We start from the raw sequence: 27,062 nt of genomic DNA, 5'->3' as shown, positions 1-27,062 counted from the left end.
AAGGACAAATTAATGTAGACTTTCGTTCATTTAAAGCAACCCCATTTTTGTAAGAAATATTGTAATCTATAAGTAAATATTAAGAGGTTTTTTTCGGAACACTGTGTCATCCTGTACAGGGTGAGCCAACTATAGAATAAATTCATTATCTCATTTGTTTGAATTATAAAAATTTAAGAAAAAACAAAAAAAAATACCTATAGAGTGTCCTTTAAAAAAATCAGATTTTTTAATTTTAAATAACCGAAATTCGTTAATTTATTTTGATCACCCTGTAACACTTTACTCAAATATGTTTGCATTTATCTATTTGTTTTTCATCTTTATAAAACTCTCCTACCAAATTTAAGTAAAAAATAGGATGTTATATTAAAAACCAGTGTGTTATATCCGCCATACTTTTTTGAGGCACCCTGTATGCTGAAAAATAATTTAAATTTTTTATCTTAACATACACTAAAACTTTTCTATATATTTTTTTGCAATTCCCAAAAAACAAATGAGATAATGAACTATATCATTGACTCACCCTGTATATTAATTATTATTTACATTACACGTATAATTTAAGTATCATAATTATCCTGAAGCTTATAAGGCACACTTATTAAATATAACCCGACGATCGAAAAAAAAACGGCGTCACGTCATCTTGAGTCTCCTTCATTCACAAACCAACTCTGACGCTGTTTTTTTTCGATCGTATGGTATTATTCTCGAGAAAAATAATAGTAATTGTCAATTATACTGGAAGCTAATATTTCCATTGCATTTTAGATCTTCAGTACGTTTTTTTTTTCAGAAAATATTGTCATGATTTTTAGATCCATTAATATTTTGTTACTCTGCATATACTGTTTGTTACTCTTCAGAACGTTTAATTTATTTCTATATCATTCTCTATCGTCGTTGTTGTCATTGTCGCTATGTCCGTTCCATTTAATGGTCTCTTTTTGGTATGCTTCTTTGGCTAGTTGTCTTAGTTTAGCCTCCATATTGGGGCCTGTTTGCTTAACCATTGTCGTAAAATAACCCTCTTTCTTTCTAAGTAATTCGTGCGCATGATCGAACTCTACGGCGCTGCCGGCATCCATAACCAAAACCTTGTCAGAATCTATTATAGTGTTCAGTCTATAAAAGAGTAATTTAGAAATTAATATTACGGTAAGTTTATATGGGGTTGTTATGCATCGATTAGGTTAGGTTAGGAAATCCTATGTAAATTTTAAGTGTGTCGGTTATTTTTAAAGTATTGTATAATAGTGTAAATAAGAACAAGTTACCTGTGTGCAATAGTAATTACCGTACAGTCTTTAAAAGCTTCTCTGATTGTCTTTTGAATAAGAGAGTCGGTATGCTGATCTACGTTTGCAGTTGCCTCGTCCATTACCAAAATCTTATTATTCCTAAAAACCAGAATATTAAATAAATTGGTAAAAAGGTATATGCAATACCAAATAAACTTTTAGTTACGTCAATGAGGGTGCGATTATTAAATTAATTGTAGCCAACCATTGACATATTCGGCGCCGGGCCGACTAACTGGAATTTAAAATTCCCGCTGACAATTCAGGTTGTAGCTCTGCTATAAAAAATGTCAAGTTGCCACATTTATTTATTGATTTCCTGATATTTTCATTCGTTTTGATACTTTGTTTCGTATTAAGAGTTTTTGGTTGTGTTGTGATACTTAAGCCTAAAAATTTTTACTAGCAGGCATTGGAGTCGAAATTTGTTTTTTTAGAACCGCTTTTAATGCGAAGTGTACAAGATGCTAAAACAGCTTAACAGCCATTGCAAAAAACTCATCGCAACTTTGTTAGAATATTATGAACGGGAACGTGGTAGTAATATCCCTTTATGTCCCTTAAGTGCTGTTAAGGAGGTGAATTTTGTTGATGTAAATAATAGCTGTTATAGTATACTAGCGTATATATTAATAATTAATTTATTTTGGTTTCCTGGACTATTTTGATTAAAAGAAAATTGTAAAAGTCGGCAACGCTGTGCCTGTCAATTCACGTGACTAAAAGTTTATTTGGTATGATCTTTGAATAAGAAGACTAAGGAAGGAGCATAATGCTATCCATGTATTTATGCATGGTGGGCGAAAAAAGCACCATAAAAGCACTCTAGGGTGGGGATCCTTGACAGTTCTGTTTGACGATTCATTTGACACATTTGAATTTGATTTGAAATTTTGTGGATTTGTCAGTCTTTACGGAGCTTATTTTATGTTATTTATTATTTATTCTACTACTGATAGTTGTATAAAGGTAGTAAATCTAGATAGAAATTGTGGCAGAACTTAAATTAACAGTGACACTATCGCGATTTATCGAAAAAGACTCTAAAATAGTTGGTTTTGTAGCGTGCGGTAGATCTCGGCAAAAATTGAGTGAAATAATGGAACAACTTTTCGCTAGTAAGTGACTATATAATATACATACGTGTAGTAAACCGATCATTTATGAAATTCAGTTAAATTAACTAAATTATATATTTTACTTGCATTTTAGCTTTTATTTATTACTTGTCAAAGATTAGATGTCAAAGAATTTAGATACGTTAATTTGACTTACCTGCTTCAGTAGCGTATCGGATGTTTGTGTTAATAAATACTTATTATAACTTATCTATTTTTATTAGAATTATATATTTTTATAACAATTTTAATAACTACCAACATTTATTCACAACATAAATAAAACAACAAATTATTGAGTCTACCCCACGTCTACCCTACATCATAGTTTTACATTTTTTAAATAAAATTAGAACGACACTGATAAACCGGAATTTAAGTCGGCCATATTTGAGGCCCATCGCGGTGTACCTAAGATTTTTGATATGCTCCTTCCTTAGTCTTCTTATTCAAAGGGTATGATCTATACGACTTATAGTCTCTCTCGCTAAAGAATATATGACATTAGTGACAGTTGACAAGCCTATCATTTTCTACATGTTTTGAAATCATATCTTCTCTTGCGTAGACAAACTATAAATCGTTGGTCTACAAGCAAAACACACTAAGTCTAAAAACGAATAATTTTTAATGTATTTTTACTGAACAAATATAACGCCATTATGGACCTAATGAATATAAAAATAATTTTAAAATGAAGACTATAATTCTTAGAAGTCTGGTTTATATGACATAAATAAGTCAAAAATGAAATAACTGGACTTTGGAAGTGTGTTTTTATTGTAGACTGACCATATATTTATTTATTTTATACCTCACTATAGCTCTGGCCAAACAAATAAGTTGCCGTTGTCCGGCACTGAAATTCACCCCACCTTCGCTAACTGCCGTGTCTAAAGCCACCCCATTTTGTTTCAGTTCCACTCTTTCTAATGCTTTCCACAGTTGTTCGTCAGTGCTTCTTTCAAATGGATCCAAATTATACCTGACAAAAATATTGAGTTAACTGACAAATTTACAAGAGTGATAATTTTTGTGTGGAGATTTTTTAAAGCAGCATAAATTACGTAAAAATATATTTAGAAACAGTTCAACAACTTGATAGAGAACTGTACTTACCTGATACTAGCTGAAAATAATATTGGCACTTGAGGTATAATCGATATGGAGGAACGTAGATTCCTGAGACCAACGTTAGCAGTATCCTGGTCGTCGATTTGTACGTGTCCGTCTACAGGAGCCAGCCGAAACAGTGTTGCCACCAGAGATGATTTTCCTTTGAAAAAAATAATTGACTAAAAAACTGGACCGCGCCCAATTGTAACCTATGTTATAGTGTCCGCAAAAAGTAATCTTATTTCAAATGAGCTTTATATTATTTAGAGATTAAAGTAAAACAGATTTTGTTTGTCTAAAGCTCCGAGTACACGTAACGTTTTACCTGTCAGTGAAAAAGGTCTCAGATAAGACGCATTAAAGACTGGCCTGTATATAACTTTTTTTTCAGTGTAGGTAAAACGACAGTTTACGTGTAAAACTGAATGATCCCGTCAGTTTTCTAATTCAGTTTAAGTAAAACTTTCGTTTTTTTTTGTCAACACAATGTTATACTTGAAACGTTCTGATTGAACAGGTAAAACGTTAGGTGTACATGAGTTTTTTTGCCTATTTATTCAACAATTACTAACCTGCCCCTGTACGCCCAACAACACCAATTTTCTCCCCAGCCTTGAATTCGACGTTCAAATCCCTAATCGACGGTTGCCCGTCAGGCAAATACCTTAAGTAGGCGTGTCTAAACGTCACCTGACCACGTTCCGGCCAATCAGAAGGAGGCTTGTAAGCGGGAAGGGCTTCCCAAGGTCCTTCTTCGTCTAGTCGAGTGTATTGAAGCACGCGCTCGACGCTAGTCATGTTGGAAGATACTTCGGCTGATTGCCTAACACCAAATTGTAACATGCCTTAAAATCATGAAAGAAATCGTTTATTATAGTGCTTTGTTTCAAACTTTTGGATATTTTCTTGAAGATAATGTTTGTAATTCTTTGTTCCGATTTTATGCTTTGCATAAAATTTGTATTATTACAGAACACAGATCCTGAAAAATTGACTTATATTAAGAAAAATCGAGGGTTCCATTTTTTTGCTTCAAAAATATTTATTAGTCAAAAATTTCCTTAATGGTGAAAAAATCTGTACCAAATTTCATAAAATATCGGGGGTTGCTCCGAAGATATGAAAAACCGATTTTTATCTCAAAACTTGACGCCTTGTGTCTCGAAAATGAAGCATTTTAGAACACGTGTTAATATAAACTTTTTACCTTAAAAATACTTGAGAAATCACCCAGTGAAATATCTGACAGTTCTTAAGAAATTCTATGTTTGGCGCCCAACGTGGGATACTGAAAAAATTGTCTTAATTACGGGACACCTTAGGTTACTGTAAACAAAAGACATTCGTGATAGGCATTTGCTAATAATTAAATGCGCAGGTAGGCACAATAGACGTAGACTTAACAGCTCCAACCGGTAATTTTCTTTGGTTAGTTTACTAAGAAAATTGTTACTGAAAAAGCAACTAAATTTCAGGAACCGTGTTACGTATATATATGCAGAAATTTTACACATTTATATTTACGTAACCGCTAACCTAGAATATTATATATATATATATATATGGAACACACTCTTAATATAAAGTGACGAGGTCAAATGGCAATAAAGAATCATAAAATATTACATACCTGTCAAAATAAGAGTATGGGCAATTACTAAACCAACATTGCCACTTAGAGTATTTTCATTTTCAAATATAATAAACTGGAATGTGACTAAGGCTAAAAACAGTGTGCTAATAACATCCAAATAGAATCCCAAAGCCTCGCTTGTGGATAAAACCATGAACCAAATTGCAGTGTGTTGATCCTGAAATATTTTTGATCATCATTTTTGGCTTTCCAGAATACTGCATTTCGGCCTTAAAGCTTCACTACATAACCTTACCTGCAATGTGTCAAATTCTTTGACAATTAAATCCTGTGATTTGAACGCTCTAATAGACGACAATCCGTGCAAACTAGCGGACACATGTGAGAATACAGGAGCCTTAGTTACACCTTCCAATCTCTTAATATCCTGAGCCGACGACAAGTAAATTTTTCTGGCAAAAATAAAGAGGTATCCTAGAACAATCGCCGGAATGATCATCCACGGACTAACTATAAACACCTAAAAATTATCTGTAACCTTTTTGATAGAATTAAGAATATTACAGTTGGACGTACCATCGCCAAGATACCGCTCATAACGAGCAAAATCTGGATAGTATCGAGCATGCATCTAGGTAATATTTCGTCGACAGTTCCCATGTCTTTAGAGAATCTGTTTAGGATTCTGCCCGAAGGGTTTGTATCAAAAAAGACCATGGGTGCTTTTAATATACTGGCAAACATTTTATTATGTAGAGTTTTTGAGGCTTTCATGCATACTTTGTAGAAAAGGGTAGATCTAAAATATATATTCGCTTTAAACACCCTGGATTCCCTTAATAAAAACGATTTATTACTCGAAACTTACCTAAAACTTGTCAAAATAACAGCGCCCAAAATCAAGAGAGTATAAATCCAAATATAAGTGTCTCTTTCTAACATATCTGTAGAAGTAGACACGCCTCTTTGTATTCTTGAAATGGCGTCATCATTTATTACACTAGAGTTTACATCAGTGATGTTCTCAAGCCATCCCGTAGGCGATATTGTTGTTGTGAAATTAGCTTCAACATCTGTCAAGTTTTCTGACAGATACGAAGAAAGAGTTGTAGATATTTCAGATTCAAAACCAATTAATTCAGATTCGTTTAGAGTGTGCAGTTGGGCATATTTCAATTCTTCTTTATTAGTCCTATAAGGAATAAAGATAGATATAGTTTGTACAATGATCGCCGGACATATATTTGAAATCCCAAAATGCCCAATTTATAACGGAGTACGACAGGGAAACGCGATATCCCAAAGCTGTTTACAGCAACACTAGAAAATATCTTGCGTCAACTAACTAAGGAATATCTTAACCATCCAAGATTCGCTGATGACATGGTCCTAATGGCCAATAGTCCTGAAGAACTATAAGTACAAATCAACGAATTAAATACAACCAGCAATAAAGTAAGTCTCAAAATAAATTTAGCAAAAACTAAAGTAATGTATGAAGAGTGTATTCTAATAAATAACACATCACTGGAAATAGAATATACATAGTTGGGACAACTAATAAACATTTCAGGACCTCTACTAGCAGGAATCAAAAGAAGAATTAAATTAGCATGGAGTACATACGGAAGAAACAATCATATTCAAATCAAGATTACTACATTATCTAAAGAAGAAAACATTCAATCAATGTATACTACCAATCATAACCTATGCATGCGAAACCTGGACTCAAAACTGACATGATAAGGAAACTGCAGGCCATACATCGCTCCATATGACGAAATAAGCTGGGAATAACAAAGAACCGCCGCAAAAAATAGAGTGGATACGACAAAAGACAGAGGTAATAGATGTCATTTAGAGAATCAAATTCCTTATGTGGCAATGGACAAGACACCTGACAAGAAAGACAGATAACGGACTACAAAATTACAACATGGTACCCACGTGAAATTAAAAGTCCAAGCCTAAGATGCTACCATGATATTAGGAAATTAGCAGGGATAGCTTGGACCCGCATAGCCAACAATAGACAACAATGCGCCCAATAACAATGATATTATCTAAATATGTAATGTAAGGGAGGTTGCAACATAATTGTAAATGGTTGAATAAGCTGAAAATGATTATGAATATATGTAATAAATAATAGTAATCATGAACTTACCAGTAAGTGACCCACATATCAGAGGCATTACAAATAGCTTGAGCTATTATGAGTAAAATCAGTAAAAATATTAATAAACATGTTGATGCGCCGGATTTACTGTATTCTACATACGTAGATGATTTGATTGAACCTTTCTCTAATAATTCTTCATTTTCATCTGGTTCAGTACCAACCATACTCTAGCAAAACATTAAAATTATGAAAATAAAAATCAAAAAGTTTATATTTTTTTACTAACAATGACTGAGGATATTGATTGCAATCTTTCCCTTTTTCCATGTTTTTGGACTTCTTGTTCTTCAATACTTTCTTCTGATTTCAACTCTTTATGTTGCTGTTCTATTTCCTTTGATAGGGATAGTATGTCTTTTTCTAGCTGACTGTACGAGCCTACTTTGTCAATTTTTCCCTAAAATTATTTTTCATTAAACCATATACCGTATGATAGAAAAAAGAGCGCTAAAGACGGCTGGGGAATGCCAATCGATAATAAGTTTAGCGAGGTCAATCTCTAGTCATCATTTACTAAAAATTGACATAAAGCTTGTCAAAAATTAACACTATTATAGAAAGATTAAAAAAGAATAGAACGTTTTCAGACAGAAATCTATTTCAAGATTTTTTTTGCAGACCAGTGTAATTATAAACTAGATTTTATATTAAAACTTACATTACTCATGACGACAATAAGATCTGCCCCCTTAAGAAACTGCACTTGATGCGTCACCAGAATTCTAGTTTTCCCCTTCAAATGGCTCTGCAAGCATTCTTCAAACAAATGCTTAGCAACGTGCGCATCGACAGCACTTAGAGGATCGTCGAAGAGATAAGCGTCAGCTTCTCTGTAAACTGCTCTAGCTAGAGCTACTCTAGCTCTCTGTCCGCCGCTTAGAGCTGCTCCTCTTTCGCCAACTTGGGTTTTGTCGCCGTAAGGTAGCTCGTCTAAATCTCGTTCTAAGGCGCAAACTTTCACAACTTTTTTATATCTAAATTTCATGAATAGATACAATGTCACATAATTAACTAAAAACCCTTGAAAATATACCGGATGTTTCTCAAAAGTGGCTCCCCTTATACTTTTTTTTTTAAATTTTTTCTGATAAAAAAAGCGAGATTTGGTATGTTAGTATATGACAAATCAGGATTGATTGCCGTATTCATTTAATTTCGATCGCTTCCTGTTTCACCGCAAATTCTGAATAGAATGGCATATCATAATATCAACTTTTGACATTTTCTATTACAAAAATAGTATTTTAAATTTCAATCTACAGTACCATGGCTGTGTTAAAACCAGGGTTGGAAAAATTCATGATTTTTTTAAAAAAATTAAAAAAATCAATTTTTTTTATTTAAATCGGATTTTTTTTAATTTAAATCAGATTTTTTTGATTTTAATTCAAAACAATATTTAAATCGGATTTCCAAATGACTAGGATTTATTTCCAATTAAAGTCCTATCCTAAATGGCTAAATCTTAATAACTCTGAGCGATATCGATAACATTAACAATTCTACGGGGCGTGTCATTTTTCCACATCGGTCACCAATATATTCGGCAAAAAAGTCGCTCGCTTCAGATCAAAAGGATTTTTTTTTCAAACGTCTCAAAAGTATTAATTTTTGTCATTTTAACGGCTATAAGCATAAAAGTAAAGCACTGTTACGCCTAAGCACAAAAGTACAAAAATATATTATTAAACTGATATTAGGTGTCAAATTCAACGAGTGTACAAATCGTTTCTCCATTACTGGTTGTATTTTTTGCAATGTTTGAAATTGATTAAAAAATTATTTGTAATGTTTTAAAAAAATAGTGTTTTATTCGCAGTAAAAATGTACTTTTTGTGCCTCCTTGTAACGTCGGAATAGCTTTACGATGGTCCTTCAAATGTACAGCATCGTCAAAAAAAGTATAATTTCTACTCTTAATAAAACAATACACTATTGTTCGGAAATAGTCTTAAGTCGAGAATGAAATTAGTATTATCTAATGGCAAAGTGTAAAGTACTTACTGCAAATCAAAATGCCGGTAAGAATTTGGAAACATACCAACGTTTCAAAAAATAAAATATAAAACAACATATTTTCTGACAACGATTATCGATTTTCGGGAATGAAGATATAGTCTATATATCAGAAGAACCTAGTTCTGCACTAGTCGGCGAATGATATATATTCGAAAAGCGAATTTTTGTCACTTATAAATAAATTTTAAAATAAATTCCTGCGTTTAGCGGTCTTATGGATTCACACGAAATTACTTCAAAAATCGGTTCAACATTTAAATTGATGAATAGATATTTTTATATAGTTTTATAAAATTTACAATTATTTTTCGATTTATTATCTGTTATAGAAATATTTTTTATAGTTTTCTAGGATAGATTTTTATAACTTTTACAGCTATTTTTTCATTTATTATAAAGTTTCAATAAAATTAATTTGTTGATTTAAATCACATGATTAAAATTTAAAAAATCACTTGATTTAAATCACGATTGAAATCATGATTTAAATCATGCCAACCCTGGTTAAAACCACTAGTATTTAATCAAGAAGCCCTGGAAAAATAAATTTGATGGTCTAATGCTTTTCGTGTATTCCTAGCCAGTAAAATATCGCCCAAATCGTATTCTTAGACATAACACAATTTTTTTCAAATGGAACGAGTGTGGCTCATTAGCATATTTGGAAACAGCATTTTTACGAATAATTTGTACCACATACTTGGCATTTCGAGTCAAATTGTCGATACATTTATTAATTGTCGTGGCACTAGATCAAAATTAAAAATACTATTTTTAAGCAAAAATGTCAAATGTTGACATATTATGATATTTCATTCTATCCAGAATATCCAATAAAGTAAAAAAATATCGAGGGTAACATTGAGGAAACAGAAAGTGGCCGAAAATAATTATTGAATACGTCAATAATCCTGATTTATATCACATACATACGATTTCTATTTTTTTTTTGTTTGAAAGAATAAAAAAGTTATAAGAGTGAGTCACTTTTGAAAAACACCCTCTATATATGTATATGAGTAAAGAGCAAACGCTGCTAATAAAGTATAGCCTGTCTAGCAAAAGAATACATTATTTTGACAGACATCATCCAAAAAAAGATTTTGGCTTTCAAGATACAGACAACCATCACAGAAATATAATATTATATTCTCTTGCTGAACAGATTATAGAATAAATTTCAGTATAAATATTATAAAAAATATATACTTACTTTTGTTTGTCGTATGGAAGACCAAATAATATGTTTTGCCTCACATTGGAGGTGAACAGCCATGGTTCTTGAGATGCGTAGGATATTTTGCTAGGAACTTGAATTCTTCCCATACTAATAGGAAGTTCTTTTAATAATACCTGAAGAAATAATTCATAAATTGAAAAATAATTACCCTGACGCACAGAACATTCATTAAAACTTCACAAAGGTTTAAAACTGAAATAATATTCAGAGAGTTTTAGTTAAAATGACAAATAATAATAAATAATGAAATACTAGAAAACGCCTTGTATTCTAGTATTTGAAAAATAAAAATAATATTTTATCTGAATTTTTGTTGTATTTCGACAAATGGCATCCAAAAAATATCAGAAATTACACTTTATCCTTGAATTAACATGACAGAAAACTGCCACTGTCATTTATTCCCCCCATATACATTTAAAAGAATATATTGTAGCTACTTCTTGTCCCAATTACTGTCCTCCATTCACGCAGTTGTGCAGCTCTGAACTGTTCAAGAACGCTATACTTTCACTCCATTCAATTGAGTCATAAAGTTCAGAACTGTTCCGCGCCATATGGAAGCACCAGGCTATCACGCACAGCTCCTTTCAGAACCGTTCTGAGTAGCCCAGGGCGTAAAGCTCTGGAACTTGAAATTCGCGAATGGAGGACAGCAAATATTGAACGACAGTACTGTGTCGAAACCAAAAAAGATTTGGTTTAAATACAGGGTGAGTTTCCTATGATGTTCTCTATGGGTATCTCGGAAACTACTGGAGATAGGGAGTCGGTTAAATGGGGAAAGAATTGCAGTTTTGTGGGGTCATAAATATGCGCCTTTCAGATTTTCCAAAAAGTTCACGGCTTACTAGATATTTCGAAAAAAACAAATTTTGGATATTTCAAAATTTGTCCCTTATTCCATTATAATCTATTTTAGACAAAAAGTTTTCAGATAAAAGTTGTAGATAATCACATTCCTAATGAGTGTGTGTTCTCCGATTTTTGCTAAAGCCTGTCATTTTTGACATATGACACAAACGTTTTATTTAAACATTATGATTTTTAAATGGAAACCATAGTTGGCCATGACTTCATAAAAAGCGCCATTTTTAAACTTTTCAGCGATATAAGATATAAGAGAGTATTATAAGAATAATATGTTTTTTTTTTCGAAAAATTACTGTGTTATAGCCAATTCTTAACTTTCTTGACTAATCTCACTTAGTTGGGATGGTATTCTTATTCTCTTATGATTTATAACTTATAAAAAGACAGAATATATTATTAAACGGTTCTTTACAATTTTCATTACACAACGTAAAAGTTTTTAGAAACTGTTCAAAAAATCCGCCATAGTTTTGAGTACATAAATGCATCTTTTTAAAACTGAATTACTAGCTAATCTCACAGAACAACCGGTCAACTTAATTAAACTTCTCCCGTACCGCTCTTCGAGTGCCTCTCTTAATTCATACGTTTTTTTTGTAAACCTTGTTGTTAACCATACCGCATGAAAAATCTAAAATGGATAGGTTCTGTGATGGAGGAGGCCCATGCAATTGGTCCACCTCCTCCTATCCCTGAGTTTGCGTAATGATGATATAAATATTTTTTAACATGTCTTTTATTATTGGGGGGGGGGGGTCATAATGAAAGTCATGAAGGAACCACTCTATTTGCTATCAGCTTTATTGATGCGCGAGAATTTAAATTTTCTAACAAAATAACTTTTATAACATGCCTTCAAAACCGTTCTCTAAAAAACGTAAGTAACGTTCACCAGTCAACGTATCCTCGAAAATGTATGGCCAAGAAAAGTTGAACCAATAATCCTACACCAAAGCCTACACGCTTTTCTTCATTTGAAAAATTTATATTTACAATTTTTGTTAATTTTAATTTACAAAGTTTGGATGTGACAGTTTCACATTTCTGAGAGCAACGACGATTAAACTTGTTTCCATGGCTAACTATGTGAAATTGTTTAAAAATGATAAGAATTGGCTGTAACTCAGTAATTTTTCGAAAAAGACATATTATAGCTTATATCGCTGAAAAGCTTAAAAATGGCGCTTTTTATGAAGGCATGGCCAACTATGGTTTCCATTTAAAAAAAACATATGTTTGTGTCATATGTCAAAAATGACAGGGTGTAGAAAAAAAATGGACGAAACCAACTCATCAGGGATGTGATTATCTACAACTTTTATCTGAAAACTTTTTGTCTAAATTAGATAATAATGGAATTAGGGACAATTTTTAAAATAGCCGAAATTTGTTTTTTTCAAAATATCTAGTGAGTCATGAACTTTTTCAAAAATCTGAAAGGCCCATATTTATGACCCCAAAAAACTGCAATTCTTTCCCCATTTAACCGACTCTCTAATTTCAGTAGTTTTCGAGATACCCATAGAGAACATCGGAGAAAACTCACCCTGTATAAAAAAATAAGAAACCATATAATTTTTTTTAGAAATTTTATTTTTTTACCTGCAATAAGGAACTTTTACCAGACCCCACAACTCCAACAACACAGCAAAATGTACCACTTTTTATCTCCAAATCGATGTCAATCAAAGTATGCGCAATGGGATTGGCTAACCAGCTTGCTTTTACTTTGGTCAATTTAATAGAATTAGATTCAGTGATTTCTTCTAAAAAATTGTTTGTCACAAACAAAATTCGATAGATATAAAAAATATACCTTTATCAGAATAACCAATACTTTGGTTTTCTTCCAATACAAGAAACTCCTCTAATCTCCTTATAGAAACTTTAGCTTCTTCGTAACCCGATAACGCCAAAGGAAAGAGGATAGACATATAGAGTTGGATGGTGTTTAAAAGTTGGGCCATCGAAAATACAACTTCACCTAGATAGATATACAGGGTGAGTAGTCCATCTCTAGAGATACAAATCAGTATCTCGTTTGTTTTGAAAATTAATTAGATTTAGGAAATGTTAATATACACAACTTAAAATTAGTTTTGTGTAAACGTGTAAAAATATGATGTAGGGTAGATGTGGGGTAGACTCAATAATTTTTTATTTTATTTTACGTTGTCAATAAATGTTGGTAGTTATTAAAATTGTTATAAAGTATATAATTCTAATAAAAATAGACAAGTTATAATAATTATTTATTAACACAAACATCCGATACGCTACTGAAGCAGGTAAGTCAAATTGACGTATCTAAATTCTTTGACATCTAATCTTTGACAAGTAGTAAATAAAAGCAAAAATGCAAGAAAAAATATATAATTGGTTAATTTTAAGTAAATTTCATAAATGATTGGTTTACTACACGCATGTTTATTATATACATAGTCACTTACTAGAGAAAAGTTATTCCATTATTTTCCTCGATTTTTAACCGACATGTGCAGACAGCGTGCGGTAGCGCTACACAACCAACTATTTTACAGTCTTTTTCGATAAATCGCAATAGTGTCGCTATTAATTTAAGTTCTGCTACAAAAATTTCCTTCTAGATTTACTACCTCTAAACAACTATCAGTAGTAGAATAAAAAATAACAATTAACATAAAATAAGGTCAGTAAAGACCATAGACAAATGAAACAAGTTTAGATTGGAAGGTGCCCATAAGGATAATGTAAAATGTAAACACTATTTGGTGCTATTCTTGCAACGGTCGCGACCCAAAGCTTTTGATAATTTCGAATCGGTTCGGCTTTTTCCAGAATTATGTCGCCAAATATTATTTATTCAATTTTATCATTTTTATTTTCTTTTAATTTTATAAAAAAATACAGTGTGTCGCATACAAGAAACTTTATTTTATATAAGTACATGTATGTAAAATACCTATGAAACATCGCAAACCGACGTTATGCCACGATCCACGATGGTTTTTGTAGTTCACAGTTTACAACACAGTTTTTTAGTTTTTAATGCCCCTTTTTCACAATAATCACAGGTTTAAGTAAATAAAATTTAAATTAAACTCACAAGATAGCAATAATTACTTTGAGAATGGACGCTTTAAACACTTTTCGGTATTTTTTCAATGAGGGCGGTTTAAATTTTAAAAAACTATATAATTTTTGAAGATTCTGATTTTGACAAGAGAAAATTATTTCTGTTATTGTTTGGCGGTTGCACTTAGCAACTGCTATAGCAGCGCCAGATCGCGTACAACGGTCGCGACCAAAAACAATTATATATTTTGACGGGCTTTCCAATCTAAATTTATTTCCTTTATCTATGGTAAAGACTGACAAATCCACAAAATTTCAAATCAAATTCAAATGTGCCAAATGAATCGTCAAGCAGAACTGTCATGAATACATGGATAGCATTATACTCATTCCTTAATCTTTTTATTCAAAGAGTTATATGGTAGAAGGCGTTTAAAATAAATTTATGAATTTCCACTATTTTAAATTAAAAAATCTTTTAAATTGTTACCCTTCTTGTATGTTAGTGTAGTTTAAATAGTACTTACTTGTTACTCGTTCTCCTAAGAGCACATATGCTACTACAGCAATATACAGTGCTGCCCTTTCAACAAAAACATTCAATCCCGAAGAAAATCCCTTGATATATGAAGTCTTCCTTATCATATCTATTTCATGTCTGTAATATTTAAATATAAAATTACAAGAAACAGTACAAACATTATCAAGAACAAAACTAAAACCACCGAGGTCGCGACAATATACAAAAAAAAAATATGGGTTTGTGGTAGAAACTTACTTTCTTGCCAATTCTACAACTTTTTCAAATGGTTTTTCCCAGGCATACATTTTAATCACTTGAATCCCTGATGTGATTTCGCTCATGATTTTGATTCTATTGTCTGTTAATTGGGCAATTTTACCTCTGTAAAAACCTTGCAGTTTTGATAAATATCCTAAAATATTAAAATAAAAAAAATATTGGTTAGAACCATTTCCATAATTCCTTCAATTACCTTGCCCAAATACAGCTTGCAATGTCATGGCTAGGATAGTTGGAACAGCCGCTAATCCTATATAGCTATACATGACGTAAAACCCAACTGCAGTTTGCAAAGGCATAATCCACAGGTAGTGCCAAAATATGGCGGCATTATCGAACCGCTGTACGTCGTTCGACATTAAATTAATCAGCTGACCTGCCGCTGTTTTGGCCAATGACACGTGATTTAGCCTGAGTAACTAAAAAAATGATCTTATGGCTAATTCATACTACCGATCTTAACCCTAAATACAAAGATTGACTTGAGTCTTTCGAAATTCTCGTTTCGAATGCTCGGTATGCTGTGCCATAGTATTTTTTCAGCCTTAAAGTCAGATCTAGAAATTGAGAGTGCTACGTTTTGCTACGTTTTTTAGCTATTTATTATATTTCTGAAAACGCCAATTAAAAGAAGCATGTCTAACCGCAATTACAACTAGAGATGAGTAACAAATTGCAAACTGCGATTCAATCGGAGCGATTTTAAAATCGCAATCGCAACCTGCGATTGGCTCTCATAGAAAAATGCGACTGCGATTTTTTCTATTTGCGAGTTTCAATTTAGGCAGCCAATATTACTACAGCGATTTTGCGATTTTGATGCGATTTTGATTTTGTAAACTAGGACCGTGATAACCTTCTATCTGCGAGTTTTTAAGGAGTTGCAATTTGCGATTTTGTTGCGAATGTAATTTTGTTATCCATTGAAGCATTTTATAGTAAACTGCGATTGAACTTTTTCTTTCATTTTATTTATTTATAGGGAAGGTATTATTATTATACATACTTATAGGTTTGTTTGGTACGTTAACATATGACATAAATTAGGACTGATTGACGTATTCAATTCGTTTCAATCACTTCCTGTTTCACCGGAAATGACTACAACTTTTGATTTTTAAATGGCACCCTCGGTATTTTTTTACTTTATACGATTAAAATGACACTCTGAATAGAATGGCATATCATACGTCAACTTTTTAGATTTACAGTTAAAAAAAATCGTATTTTAAATTTCAATCTAGAGTGCCACGGCTGTGTTAAAAACACTAATTTTTAATCAAGGATCCTTAGAAAAATATAATCATATCTCAATGTTCTCTAAATCATATCTCAATGTTTTCAAATGGAACGAAGGTGGCTCATTAGCATATTTAAAAAAAAATATTTAGTATTTGGAATCAAATTGACAGATGTTAAAAAAAACTTAAAATCTGATTTTTATTAACTTTTTTTTAATTGTTAAGCTATAGGTACATACACAGACAATTATATTCCTAGTACAATATTTAAATATTAAAATCGCACTTTTGCTCATCTCTAATTACAATCGCTGTATCTACTAGAAATATGATTAGAATACTTTTCGCGACTTTCGCTGAACCTGTACAAACTAAAAAACGATAGTCGAGTGCAGCACCGTTGTTCACGAGCCGCCTGGTTCTCGGCATTGACTAGCAAATCATGGTACAAAGAATACAAGGTATGATATTACGCAGGTTGGTCGCTACGTCACAGGTGATAACAGGCGCTATTGGTCAGCACGCTCCGCGCGCCAGTTCAAATCGTCAAGATATTGTTATAAACCTGTTTTTTTTTGTTTATATACCGTCACTGAATTATCGCTAAGCAAGTTACTGTGGAGCAGTGCGTAAGGAGTCGGGCTAGGAAGCGAGAGACCGGAGTTCGAATCTCGGCCGGGACATAACTTTTTATTTATTTTTTTAAATACTGTTGTATTCTATAGTTTATTTTTGTAGTATAAAAGAAAGAACTATTTATTCTGTTATTTTTTAATCTCCGATATTAATATAAATTGATTATTGGTACAATACCTCATTTAATATAAAATATTATTCTACTTTTTGAAATGTATCGGGCCCTAATTGTACCTAAAAGTAATATATTTTTAATGATATACCATATTGTAAACTATTTAATATTTCAGTCACTTAAAAAGTTAATTTGCATTGAATAATTGCCTACCATTAAAGGAAATTTGAGCTATATAATCCTTGATGGGCATATTCTGGGTATGCAAATACTTCCTCTAAATTTTGGGTTTCGTTCAACCAATTTATTCTCAAAACCTGAAACATCTAAATATAAAAAGAAGCACAGGTTACTAATTATAATAAACTTCACCCTTGGAATTACTTCTATCACAATTACAATATATTCATCTGCATTGGCATTTTCTACTTTTCGATGGGAAACAATAAAATTCCCAACATTTTTTAAATGATGTAACAATTCCTCTTGTGGTTCAGAGGCAATGAACATGAAAATTATTTACCATAAACATCGCAAATTAAAAACCTAATAAACAATTTTATAGGTACCGAATATAGAAATAAATTTGGTATTCTTACCTATTATGGTCCAAAGTCCAAATCCATGTTAATAGATAATTATTATTTTTAAATATATTCTTTTGGAACTGCTGGTTTTAGTAATTATTAAATTAAACGAACTAAAAAGTCTTAAAAATAAACAATTCTTAACCATAACCCCAAAAAATGCAGATCTCCTGTCAACTTTCTTTATTTTTTATTTATTCCTCATTTTCCTAGTGACGTCACAGGTGGTATGAGCGAACTGAACGAAATTGGAGCCGCTATCGATCATACCTTGTATTCTTTGTACCATGCTAGCAAATACTTGTTTTTTATATAACACGTTACATTACCGTGCTCGGCTTAAGTCAATCTCCGCTTTTAGAGTAAATGTTAAATATTAAGAGTTAGGTTAGAATTAATACTCAACGTATCCACCAAACATAAGTCCAAAGTTAAGTATCAATTTGGAAGTCTTACTTTTCGATATAATAGAGAACAACAGGCAATCCTCACTCTCATGCCTATGCGTGCACAGTATATGCTCGTATAATGCATGACAACTACATTTGTAAAAGCGAGCAGTACTACTCCCCATCCTAGTAACCAACCACTTCCTTTCGATAATACTGAATTTTTATCAAAATAATTTACGAATTCGGCTAAAACTATGGGTTGTGACAATCTAAAAACAAACAGTAAAATATACATGCCTAACGATACCTGATTGACAAAAACTTAAGTAAATTCTAAAAAAATACAAATTTAATTTTCATGTCTTAAGCGGCCCTCACACGATCAATAATATTGTCGATGTTTTGTATTGTCAATGTTTTATCAATGTTTGAAAGGTGGCCTGACACGGTCAATACATATATCAATATTAAGTTTTGTGCAGATATTAAGTGTGATTTATACCCTGTAAAAACAACGAAGGCGATGTTCCGTCCTCCGCCATAGTTACGAATAAACTAGTCAAATTTTGTCAATCATGCGACCTAACGATCAATATATTGTCAATAAAACTAGAGCGGCCCTCACACGATTAATAATATTTTCAATATTTTTTATTGTCAATATTTTATCAATATTTGAAAGTTGGCCTGACACGGTCAATACATATATCAACATTAAGTTTTGTGCAGATATTAAGTGTGAATTATACCCTATGCCAAAAAATTAAAGATAAAAAAAGCGTGTCATTTTGGCAGTGAGTGTCAGTCAGTGAGAAAAAATAGAGGAAAAGATTTAAGAAAATAGTTATATAAAAAATGGATATCCTAAAAGAAAAAGGGGTATGGGTAAAAAAATCAATATATTGTAAATACGACTAGCTCCGCCTTTAATATTGTCGAGTATTTTCAGGATCCCGAAAATCCATCAATATATTGAAAGTACATCAACATGTACGCTCAATAATATTGTCAATAATCCAAAATATTGACAATATTATTGATTGTGTGAGGGCCGCTTTATTCAGCAGCAATATATAGGGGCCTCTAATATATAAAAATAATTGTTTTATATTCTAAAAAATAAAAACAAAGCTTTGTTTGGGTAATGTTTGGTTATATATGTTACTTTTATTCTCTTATTATCTATGGTTACTTTTCATTTTTTAGATTTATGCGTCATTAGCGCTACTATGGTCATTTGGTGAACCCTTATTCTTCCCATTTTTGTGATCACTTTTTCAAATAAAATCCCACAAGAGATATTTCTCCTCATCTCTACACTCATAATAAGTACCCAAAAATCATTAATAGCATACTTCGTTTTCAAACACAAACCGTAGATCTAACGCAATCCGCAGAAATTTGTCATCTTCGATTTTTGTTGAAAACGATGTTTGGCCGGGATAAAATGTAAAAATGTAGTTTTGTCTCCCTTTATTTATATATCTTTGGGTACATACAACCGTAGAGAGAAAGGTACAGCAGTAATTTAAATGTTACTCAAGTATTTTAATATTCATCATGCAGAGTTTTAGTTGCATAATATCCGGCACAAAATAGGTTTACGAATAATTTTTTTAATATTAACTTATGATAAAAATAATTTTTTGTGCAACTGCGCATTATATTGCTAGTTATTATACAGCTACCTATTGGTTTATATACGTACTTGACTAATATGGAATTAACAAAAAGCAAGATTCCGTAAAACATATAAGACTTGGCAAATGTTTTCCATATTACTCGTTTTAAGCTAGGCTTTTTCTTCGTTTTTTCTCTTTTAAGTACTTCATCGTTCCAATTTCTGAAAGTGTTATATTAAACAAAAAATGTTCAGCGTTGTCAGACGCGTGTTCATGGGTCAAGTGAATTGATCAAGTCATAGGAATTCAACTGACTTGAAAGCATATTCCGAGTTTATACATTTCATATCAAAAAACTTCTGTTAGTTGATTCAAAATGGCGACAGTGCGTATGCCCGTACTTTAAGTTGGCAAAATTCTGGCAATAGAAATGCCAGAAAGCTCAAAAACTAGACGTAAAAGACGAACATTCGTCAGAAAATGGATTAGCTACAGATCTACTTATATGGTACATCAAATAATTTAATACCTAATCTGTTCATACCAAATAAACTTTTTGTCACGTGATTAAGCTTGACCGGCACAGCGTTGCCCACTTTTATATATTTTCTTTTAATCAAAATATTTTAGGAAACAAAAATAAATTAATTATAAATATACAGGGTGCTACAAATTCGAGGTACGAGCATTGGTATCTTGGTAACCGTAATAGATACGAACATGGTTAAATTGGGGCAAAGTTGCGCTTCGGGATGTTCACCAAGATGCCATCAAAAAAGTTTTAAAAATTTCAAGGATTGCTGAGTTTTTTTAAAAAACGGATTTTTTTGAAAATCATTTTTATTTTTTGCTGGCGTTACTTTTTAGGAAATCAAAAAACTATTTGCACATTCTCATTGCCACTTTATTAGGGCTATCTGACAGTATTTTTAGATTTTCAAATTATCTGATAATTTGTGAGATACAGTGGCTAACTTAATTTTTTTAAATACGGACCTGCATTTTTTAATTCAGATTTTGAAAGAACTCGGTCTCCTGAGTACAATGATATGCCACACTTAATTTTTTTTTGTTCCAGGCATTTGAACATAATTTATTTAAACTAATTTCAAGTCCAGCTCTGTGTTTTTTTTAAGATTTAAACTATTCATCGTTACAATATTGATAAGCTTTCAAACTTAACAATGACGTGGGGTAGAACATTGAATACGGAAAATCAAATGCAATAACTAATCGGGCATTACTTGGCGTCATTTGCGAAAGTGAAACCAATACATTTCAACATTTACAATAAAGAGTACAAAATGCATTCGGAACTATAACAAGAAGTTATATTCAAAGAGTTATAAATAAGATTGAACAAAAAATAAATGTGTGCATTAGATGGAGGGTGGTAACCCTTTCGAACGTGGAGAGCATTAGAAACTAGTTAATAGAAGTTGATTTATTTATAATAACTACGATTAATATTATGAATACTTATGGATCGTACACTGAGATTCCAAATTCACAATAAAAAAAAAGTTAAAAATAATATCTTTAAATTGCTGACCTGGATATTATTTATTTGAATCTTTAAATTGGCTCAATTTTCTTTATTCAACGTTAATTAGCGCTGATCAATATTGTTGCGATGAATATCATCAGATTAAATAATTTAAAAAAAACAGAGTCGTAAAGGTACCCGAAACAAAAAATAAGTATCAAGTGTGGCATATCATTATACTCAGGAGACCGAGTTCTTTCAAAACCTGAAATAAAAAATGCAGGTCCGTATTTAAAAAAATTAAGTTGGCCTCTGTATCTCACAAATGATCAGCTAATTTGAAAATCTAATAGTACTATCAGATAGCCCTAATAAAGTGACTATGAGAATATGTAATTGGTTTTTTGATTTTTTAAAAAGTAACGACAGGAAAAAATAAAATTGATTTTCAAAAAAATCCGTTTTTTCCAAAAAACTCAGCAAGCCTTGAAATTTTTAAAACTTTTTTGATGGCATCTTGGTAAACATCTCAAGGTGCAACTTTGCCCCAATTTAACCATCTTCGTATCTATTACTGTTTCCGAGATACCAATACTCGTACCTCGAATTTGTAGCACCCTGTATAAGCAGTTATTATTTACATCAACAAAATTCACCTTCTTAACAGCACTTAAAGGACATAAAGGACCATTACTACCGCTTTCCCGTTCAAAATATTCTAATAAACTTGCGATGAGTTTTTTACGGCTATATCTTGTACACTTCGCACTAAAAGAGGTTCTAAAAAGGACAATGTTCGACTGCAAAGTCTGCTAGTAAACATTTTTAAGCTTAAAGTATCACAACACTATTTATTTAAACTAAAAACTCATAATATAAAAAAGTAAAGTGTCAAAACAAGTGACAATGTCAGGAAATAAATAAATAAATGCGGCAACTTGACATTTTTTACAGCAGAACTGCCACCTGAATCCTCAACGGGAAATTAGTTAACTGAGAAATGAATCAAATCGTTTGATCAATTGACATGATTTGTTTTAGTTTTTTTTTTTTTTTTTTTTTTTTTTATTCATCATTCATACCAAATGAATTCAAGTGACTTGATCAGTTGACTTGACTCATGCACCTTAGAGATATTTTCAAACAATATACTGGGTGCAAATTATTAAATGGGGAAAACTTTTTAACAAAAGATCTATCTTTATTTTTTTTAGACAATGTTAACAAACATAATATATAAAAAAGCTTTCCATCATTTTCTTTTTCTTTTTTCAAAAAAAATATTTTATACCGGGTGCGTCTGAAAAGTGGCTCACCCCTATAATTTTTTTTTATTTTTTCAGATAAGAAAACGAGATTTGGTATGTTAGTATATGACATAAATTAGGATTGATTGACGTATTCAATTGTTTTTGGTCCCTTCCTGTTTCACCGGAAATAACTACAACTTTTCTTTTTTTTAATGACACCCTCGGTATTTTTTTTACTTTACTCGATAGAAAGTGACATTCTGAATAGAATGACATATCATATGTCAACTTTTGACATTTTCGCTTAATAAAAAATCGTATTTGAAATTTCAATCTAGAGTGCCATGGCTATGTTAAAAACACTAATTTATAGTCAAGGAGCCTTGGAAAAATAGATTTTATCGTCTAATGGTTTTAGTGTCTTGTCCTGGCCAGTTAAAAGATGCTCAAATCGTATTTTTAATCATATCTCAATTTTTTCAAATGAAACGAGGGTGGCTCATTAGCATATTTGGAAAAAGCATTTCTTATGAATAATTTGATACCACGCACTTAGTCAAATTTTCGTTATGAACCGCATGTTATAATTTCAAATAAACCATATGCGAAAATGTCAAAAGTGTCATGATATGTCATTCTATTCAGAGTGTTATTTTCTATTGAATAGAGTAAAAAAATACAGAAGGTGCAATTTAAAAATCAAAAGTTCTAGTCATCAATCAGTCCTAATTTATGTCATATACTAACATACCAAATATCGTTTTTTTAACTGAAAAAATAAGAAATTTATAGGGATGAGCCACTTTTCAGACGCACCCGTTATATCCTAATACCAGTGAAATCCTGAAATCCCTACACTATAAGCACAGCTATAAGTATATGAAAATAAATATAGTAATAATTAGATACTATAAAATTATCATCAATTTTATATGACACAATAATCTAATCTAATAGGTAGATTAAATAATACTTTGAATAATTACAAAACTAAATATTGTTTAAACAAATAAAAAAAATATATTTTGTAATCATTAATCAATCTAGTTTTATGTTCTACTCTTCTAAAGAAAATACTATTATCAAACAATTAAAAAATGAAAGAAATTTTTTTAAAATTTTATTTCTTTTTAAAAAATTTATGACATATTTATAACTACAAGCTACAAGCGAGAGTCAAAAAATGACAGAAAAATTATTCCACTTTTAAATTAAAGTGACACACAACTGTCACTATAATATATGTCCATTAGTGCGAGGCAGCTCAATAGAGTCGTTGTTGACATATGGCTCTTTCAACAGCCAATGCACGTTTTATTGTCTTATATTTTACTATTGAAAGAGACAATACAATACCGCGAATATTTGTGAAACTGTTAAAAATATAGGAATAATTTAAATACAACAAAAATTGGATGTTGTGTGTGCACTATGTTCTTTGGGACACCTTGTATACAACAAAATATTTTTAGAATATGCTCCTTTATAAACAATGCATTATATTTTTGTCAATGACGATATTGGACTTCCATGTACCAATGGACCACCCAGTATAGTGATAAGTTAAATATTTCAAATTTTTGTTACAATACACAAAATTATATAAATATTAGAGATTAACAACTAGCACATTTTTATGTTTTTATCAACTAACATATTTATATCAAACTGTAAATAAACTCATCAACACAAAAAAGGAAAAGCACATTTAACTTGACCTGATAGATCTACTCCAGTCTTTTTTTGCAATGTCATGGTCACAGGGAATCAATTTCTATTGAACAGCGATAATGACATTCTTGAAATATTATGTAAGTATTGATAAAAACCATAATAAAAAAACTGTATAAACAATAGTATCTTAATAGCTTATTTGTTCATTGATAAGCACAGGATAAACCCTACTAACAGAAAACTAACAATTTAAATTCAATTAATTACCTTTCTAATGTATCAGCTAATGGACCTGAGTGATCTGATTTCACCGCATTGAACACATCTTTGACTTGGAGATCATTATCGTAGCCTACTTTAAAAATTGGCAATACCCAACTAAAACAGAATCATAGAATTAGTATTAAAAGTATTTAAACAAAATAGAAAATACTAAAAAAGAACATTAAAAAGAGTATTGATTTCAATACTAATTTCCAAAGTATTTGACAGTGTTAATCAGGGTTCAGAGAACATATATCAAGATATCATCATAATTTCGAGCTTATTCAACCATTTCCAGTTATTATGGTGTAGCCTCCCTTACATATTTAGATAGTCTCTTTGTAATCGAGTACATTGTGGAATATTTTCTACTATTTTACTATTCGAGCATTGTGCCACATACGTTTCCTTATAATGTCCATTTTAAGTGTCCAGGTTTCACACACATAGGTTATGACTGGTTGTACATATTGATTGAATGTATTCTTTTTTAGATAAAGTGGCATTCTAGGTTTGTATATGATATCTCAGGATATATATCATGATATTTATAGTTTGCTTTATATGTAATTATTAAATTAAATATGTTTTCCTGAGAAACCAGTCATAGGTATCTGAAGGATCTGAATTTGGTAATGCTGATGGTAATGATTTTTATTGATATACAAAAGGATATGCCCAAAATCAGTGTAATAATCTGTAAAGTTTTTAAATGTTTTCTTTTTCATTTCAATTAGAGGTAAAATAAAAGATGTTTAGAATATAAGTTTCTGTTAATGTGCTTGTATTAATATATAATTTGTACGTTTAAGCATAAACCAGAATAGAAAATACTAGAGAATATTATGAAAGAAGTACAGATTTCAATAATAATTTCTAAAGTATTTGGCACTGTTCACACAGATCTTTACAATTAGATAATGTTATTTTGATAAAACCGAATAAATTTGAACAGAAAATAAAAGTAGCAGTTAAAAAAGTAAAGATATAAATCTAAAAATATCGTACTTACTAAAAACATAACTTGGATAAAAAATTCGCCGATTCTTCCGGGCTGGGATTTATATGTTTTTTGCTCGAATCCATCACTCAAATTTCAACCTACAACTGTATTTTTCACTGAAAAACCCTAAATTCACCCTTAACCATTATAAATAACTAATTAAACTATAAAAAAACTAATTTAAATTCAATTCAAGTTCATAATTTGTGCGAATTTTCACTAATGTTGTCAAAAATAAAATGAGGTTAAGTTAAAAATACCTCTTGTTGACATTGAGACAGAGAAAGGGATATTTTCTTGCAGGCGCTGTTGTCTCTTTTCCACCTTCATCCACAGGTTAAAAAGGGAACTGCATCCAAAGGAATGTAATCTACGGTGAGTTTTTTTGTGTAAACTATTAAATTATACACAGAAATGCAGGATTTATTTGTTTTCGCAGGTCTTCACTGAAATCCGAGTTTATTTTTGAATAATTCTCAGTTATTAGTCAAAAATCACACACTATACAGATTCACGAATTCCAGACGCACTTAATTTACATCGATGACGTAAGAGATATACTAAACGGGAAAAAAATGCGGCAGATATTTTGTTATTAATTGAAACGATTAGGAATTAGTACTGAACTGAAATGGCACACAGCTTCGCTATTTTAGAATATTTTTATTTATCTCTATGTTAGACGCGCCTCAATATAATAGAAATTCTGATTAACAGATATAATACCTTATTATAATTGCGTAAGATTATTGTTGATTTTATAAATAAATATATCGATTAAACGTACTTGAATTATAGTTTCAATGTCGCGTGATATTGGAGCCGTCTCGTGTGAACACTTTAATATTTTAAAGTGTCATATCCAGACAAAAGCATTTTATTGAATGTTATTTATAGTGAGTAGTTTTTTAAATCATTCTCACTTTCTGGCGCTATCGGTTGAACCGGAAGTAACTGCCAATTTATTTGTTTTAAATCGTACCATCTATACAGGGTGTCAAAAAGATATTGCATCAAACTTTAGTGGGCATTTTTACAGCCCTCAAAAGGGTAAATAAAAATAATATACTTATTTAATTTTTTTTAAGAACATTATTGGTGAACCGTTTTCCTTGACATTTGCCATTTTATTGCCATATTAAATGGCAATATAGTGTAAAAATCCGTAACAGTTCTGAAGGGGTACCTTCCATTAAGAATGCACCATTACAGAAGGGTATATACATACCCCATTAAGGAAGGGGTACCTTTCATTAATTTCAACACATGACATCAAAATTAAGACTTTTTTACATAAGGGTACGTCCATAGTGCACCAGCTGCCCGCTTTATCGCGGCGGACTATACATATAGCAGAATATACTGCTCGGCTCATTTCTAAACTTCCAATAAAGATTATATCTATTAAAAATTAATCGATTTTAATCATAACCATCTTGAGTACATTTGTATATTTTGAAAATTACAGCAATTTTTTAACGGTT

General features: G+C 31.2%; 1 protein-coding gene across 3 annotated transcripts; it reads right to left on the bottom strand.

The window, feature by feature from the left end:
• Nucleotides 1-7: 7 nt before the first annotated feature.
• LOC115883352 (multidrug resistance-associated protein 4-like) lies at nucleotides 8-26,019 on the bottom strand. Of its 3 annotated transcripts, none has more exons than XM_030901705.1 (23): nucleotides 25,839-26,019; nucleotides 25,588-25,682; nucleotides 24,579-24,689; nucleotides 19,988-20,122; nucleotides 18,344-18,548; nucleotides 15,502-15,727; nucleotides 15,285-15,441; nucleotides 15,034-15,164; nucleotides 13,269-13,436; nucleotides 13,055-13,218; nucleotides 10,553-10,692; nucleotides 7,979-8,294; nucleotides 7,547-7,717; nucleotides 7,306-7,487; nucleotides 6,004-6,327; nucleotides 5,712-5,934; nucleotides 5,431-5,655; nucleotides 5,172-5,352; nucleotides 4,114-4,386; nucleotides 3,545-3,701; nucleotides 3,240-3,410; nucleotides 1,284-1,406; nucleotides 8-1,131 (listed from the first exon to the last, which is right to left on the bottom strand). In XM_030901705.1, exons 2-23 carry the CDS (start codon nucleotides 25,659-25,661, stop codon nucleotides 894-896), a joined length of 4,095 nt encoding a protein of 1,364 aa, XP_030757565.1. In that variant the 5' UTR covers nucleotides 25,662-25,682; nucleotides 25,839-26,019; the 3' UTR covers nucleotides 8-893. The 3 variants fall into 3 exon arrangements, with proteins under 3 accessions (XP_030757565.1, XP_030757567.1, XP_030757566.1); XM_030901707.1 differs by having other exon boundaries at nucleotides 13,055-13,215; XM_030901706.1 differs by having other exon boundaries at nucleotides 25,588-25,676.
• Between the last annotated feature and the right edge of the window lie 1,043 nt (nucleotides 26,020-27,062).

Source organism: Sitophilus oryzae, unplaced genomic scaffold (genome assembly GCF_002938485.1).
Source record: "Sitophilus oryzae breed Bouriz unplaced genomic scaffold, Soryzae_2.0 scaffold_186_pilon_pilon, whole genome shotgun sequence".
Lineage (NCBI taxonomy): Eukaryota > Metazoa > Arthropoda > Insecta > Coleoptera > Curculionidae > Sitophilus > Sitophilus oryzae.
This window is presented reverse-complemented; position numbering and strand designations above follow the sequence as displayed.

What these genes read in the sequence shown, in the direction of transcription:
- LOC115883352 (XM_030901705.1), bottom strand. Translation starts at nt 25,661, where the DNA reads ATGGATTCGAGCAAAAAACATATAAATCCCAGCCCGGAAGAATCGGCG. An exon ending in CTTAGGAGAACGAGTAACAA is followed by an intron (nt 13,437 to 15,033) that starts GTAAGTACTATT and finishes ATATCTATCTAG; the next exon opens with GTGAAGTTGTATTTTCGATG. An exon ending in GTAATTACTATTGCACACAG is followed by an intron (nt 1,132 to 1,283) that starts GTAACTTGTTCT and finishes ACTCTTTTATAG; the next exon opens with ACTGAACACTATAATAGATT.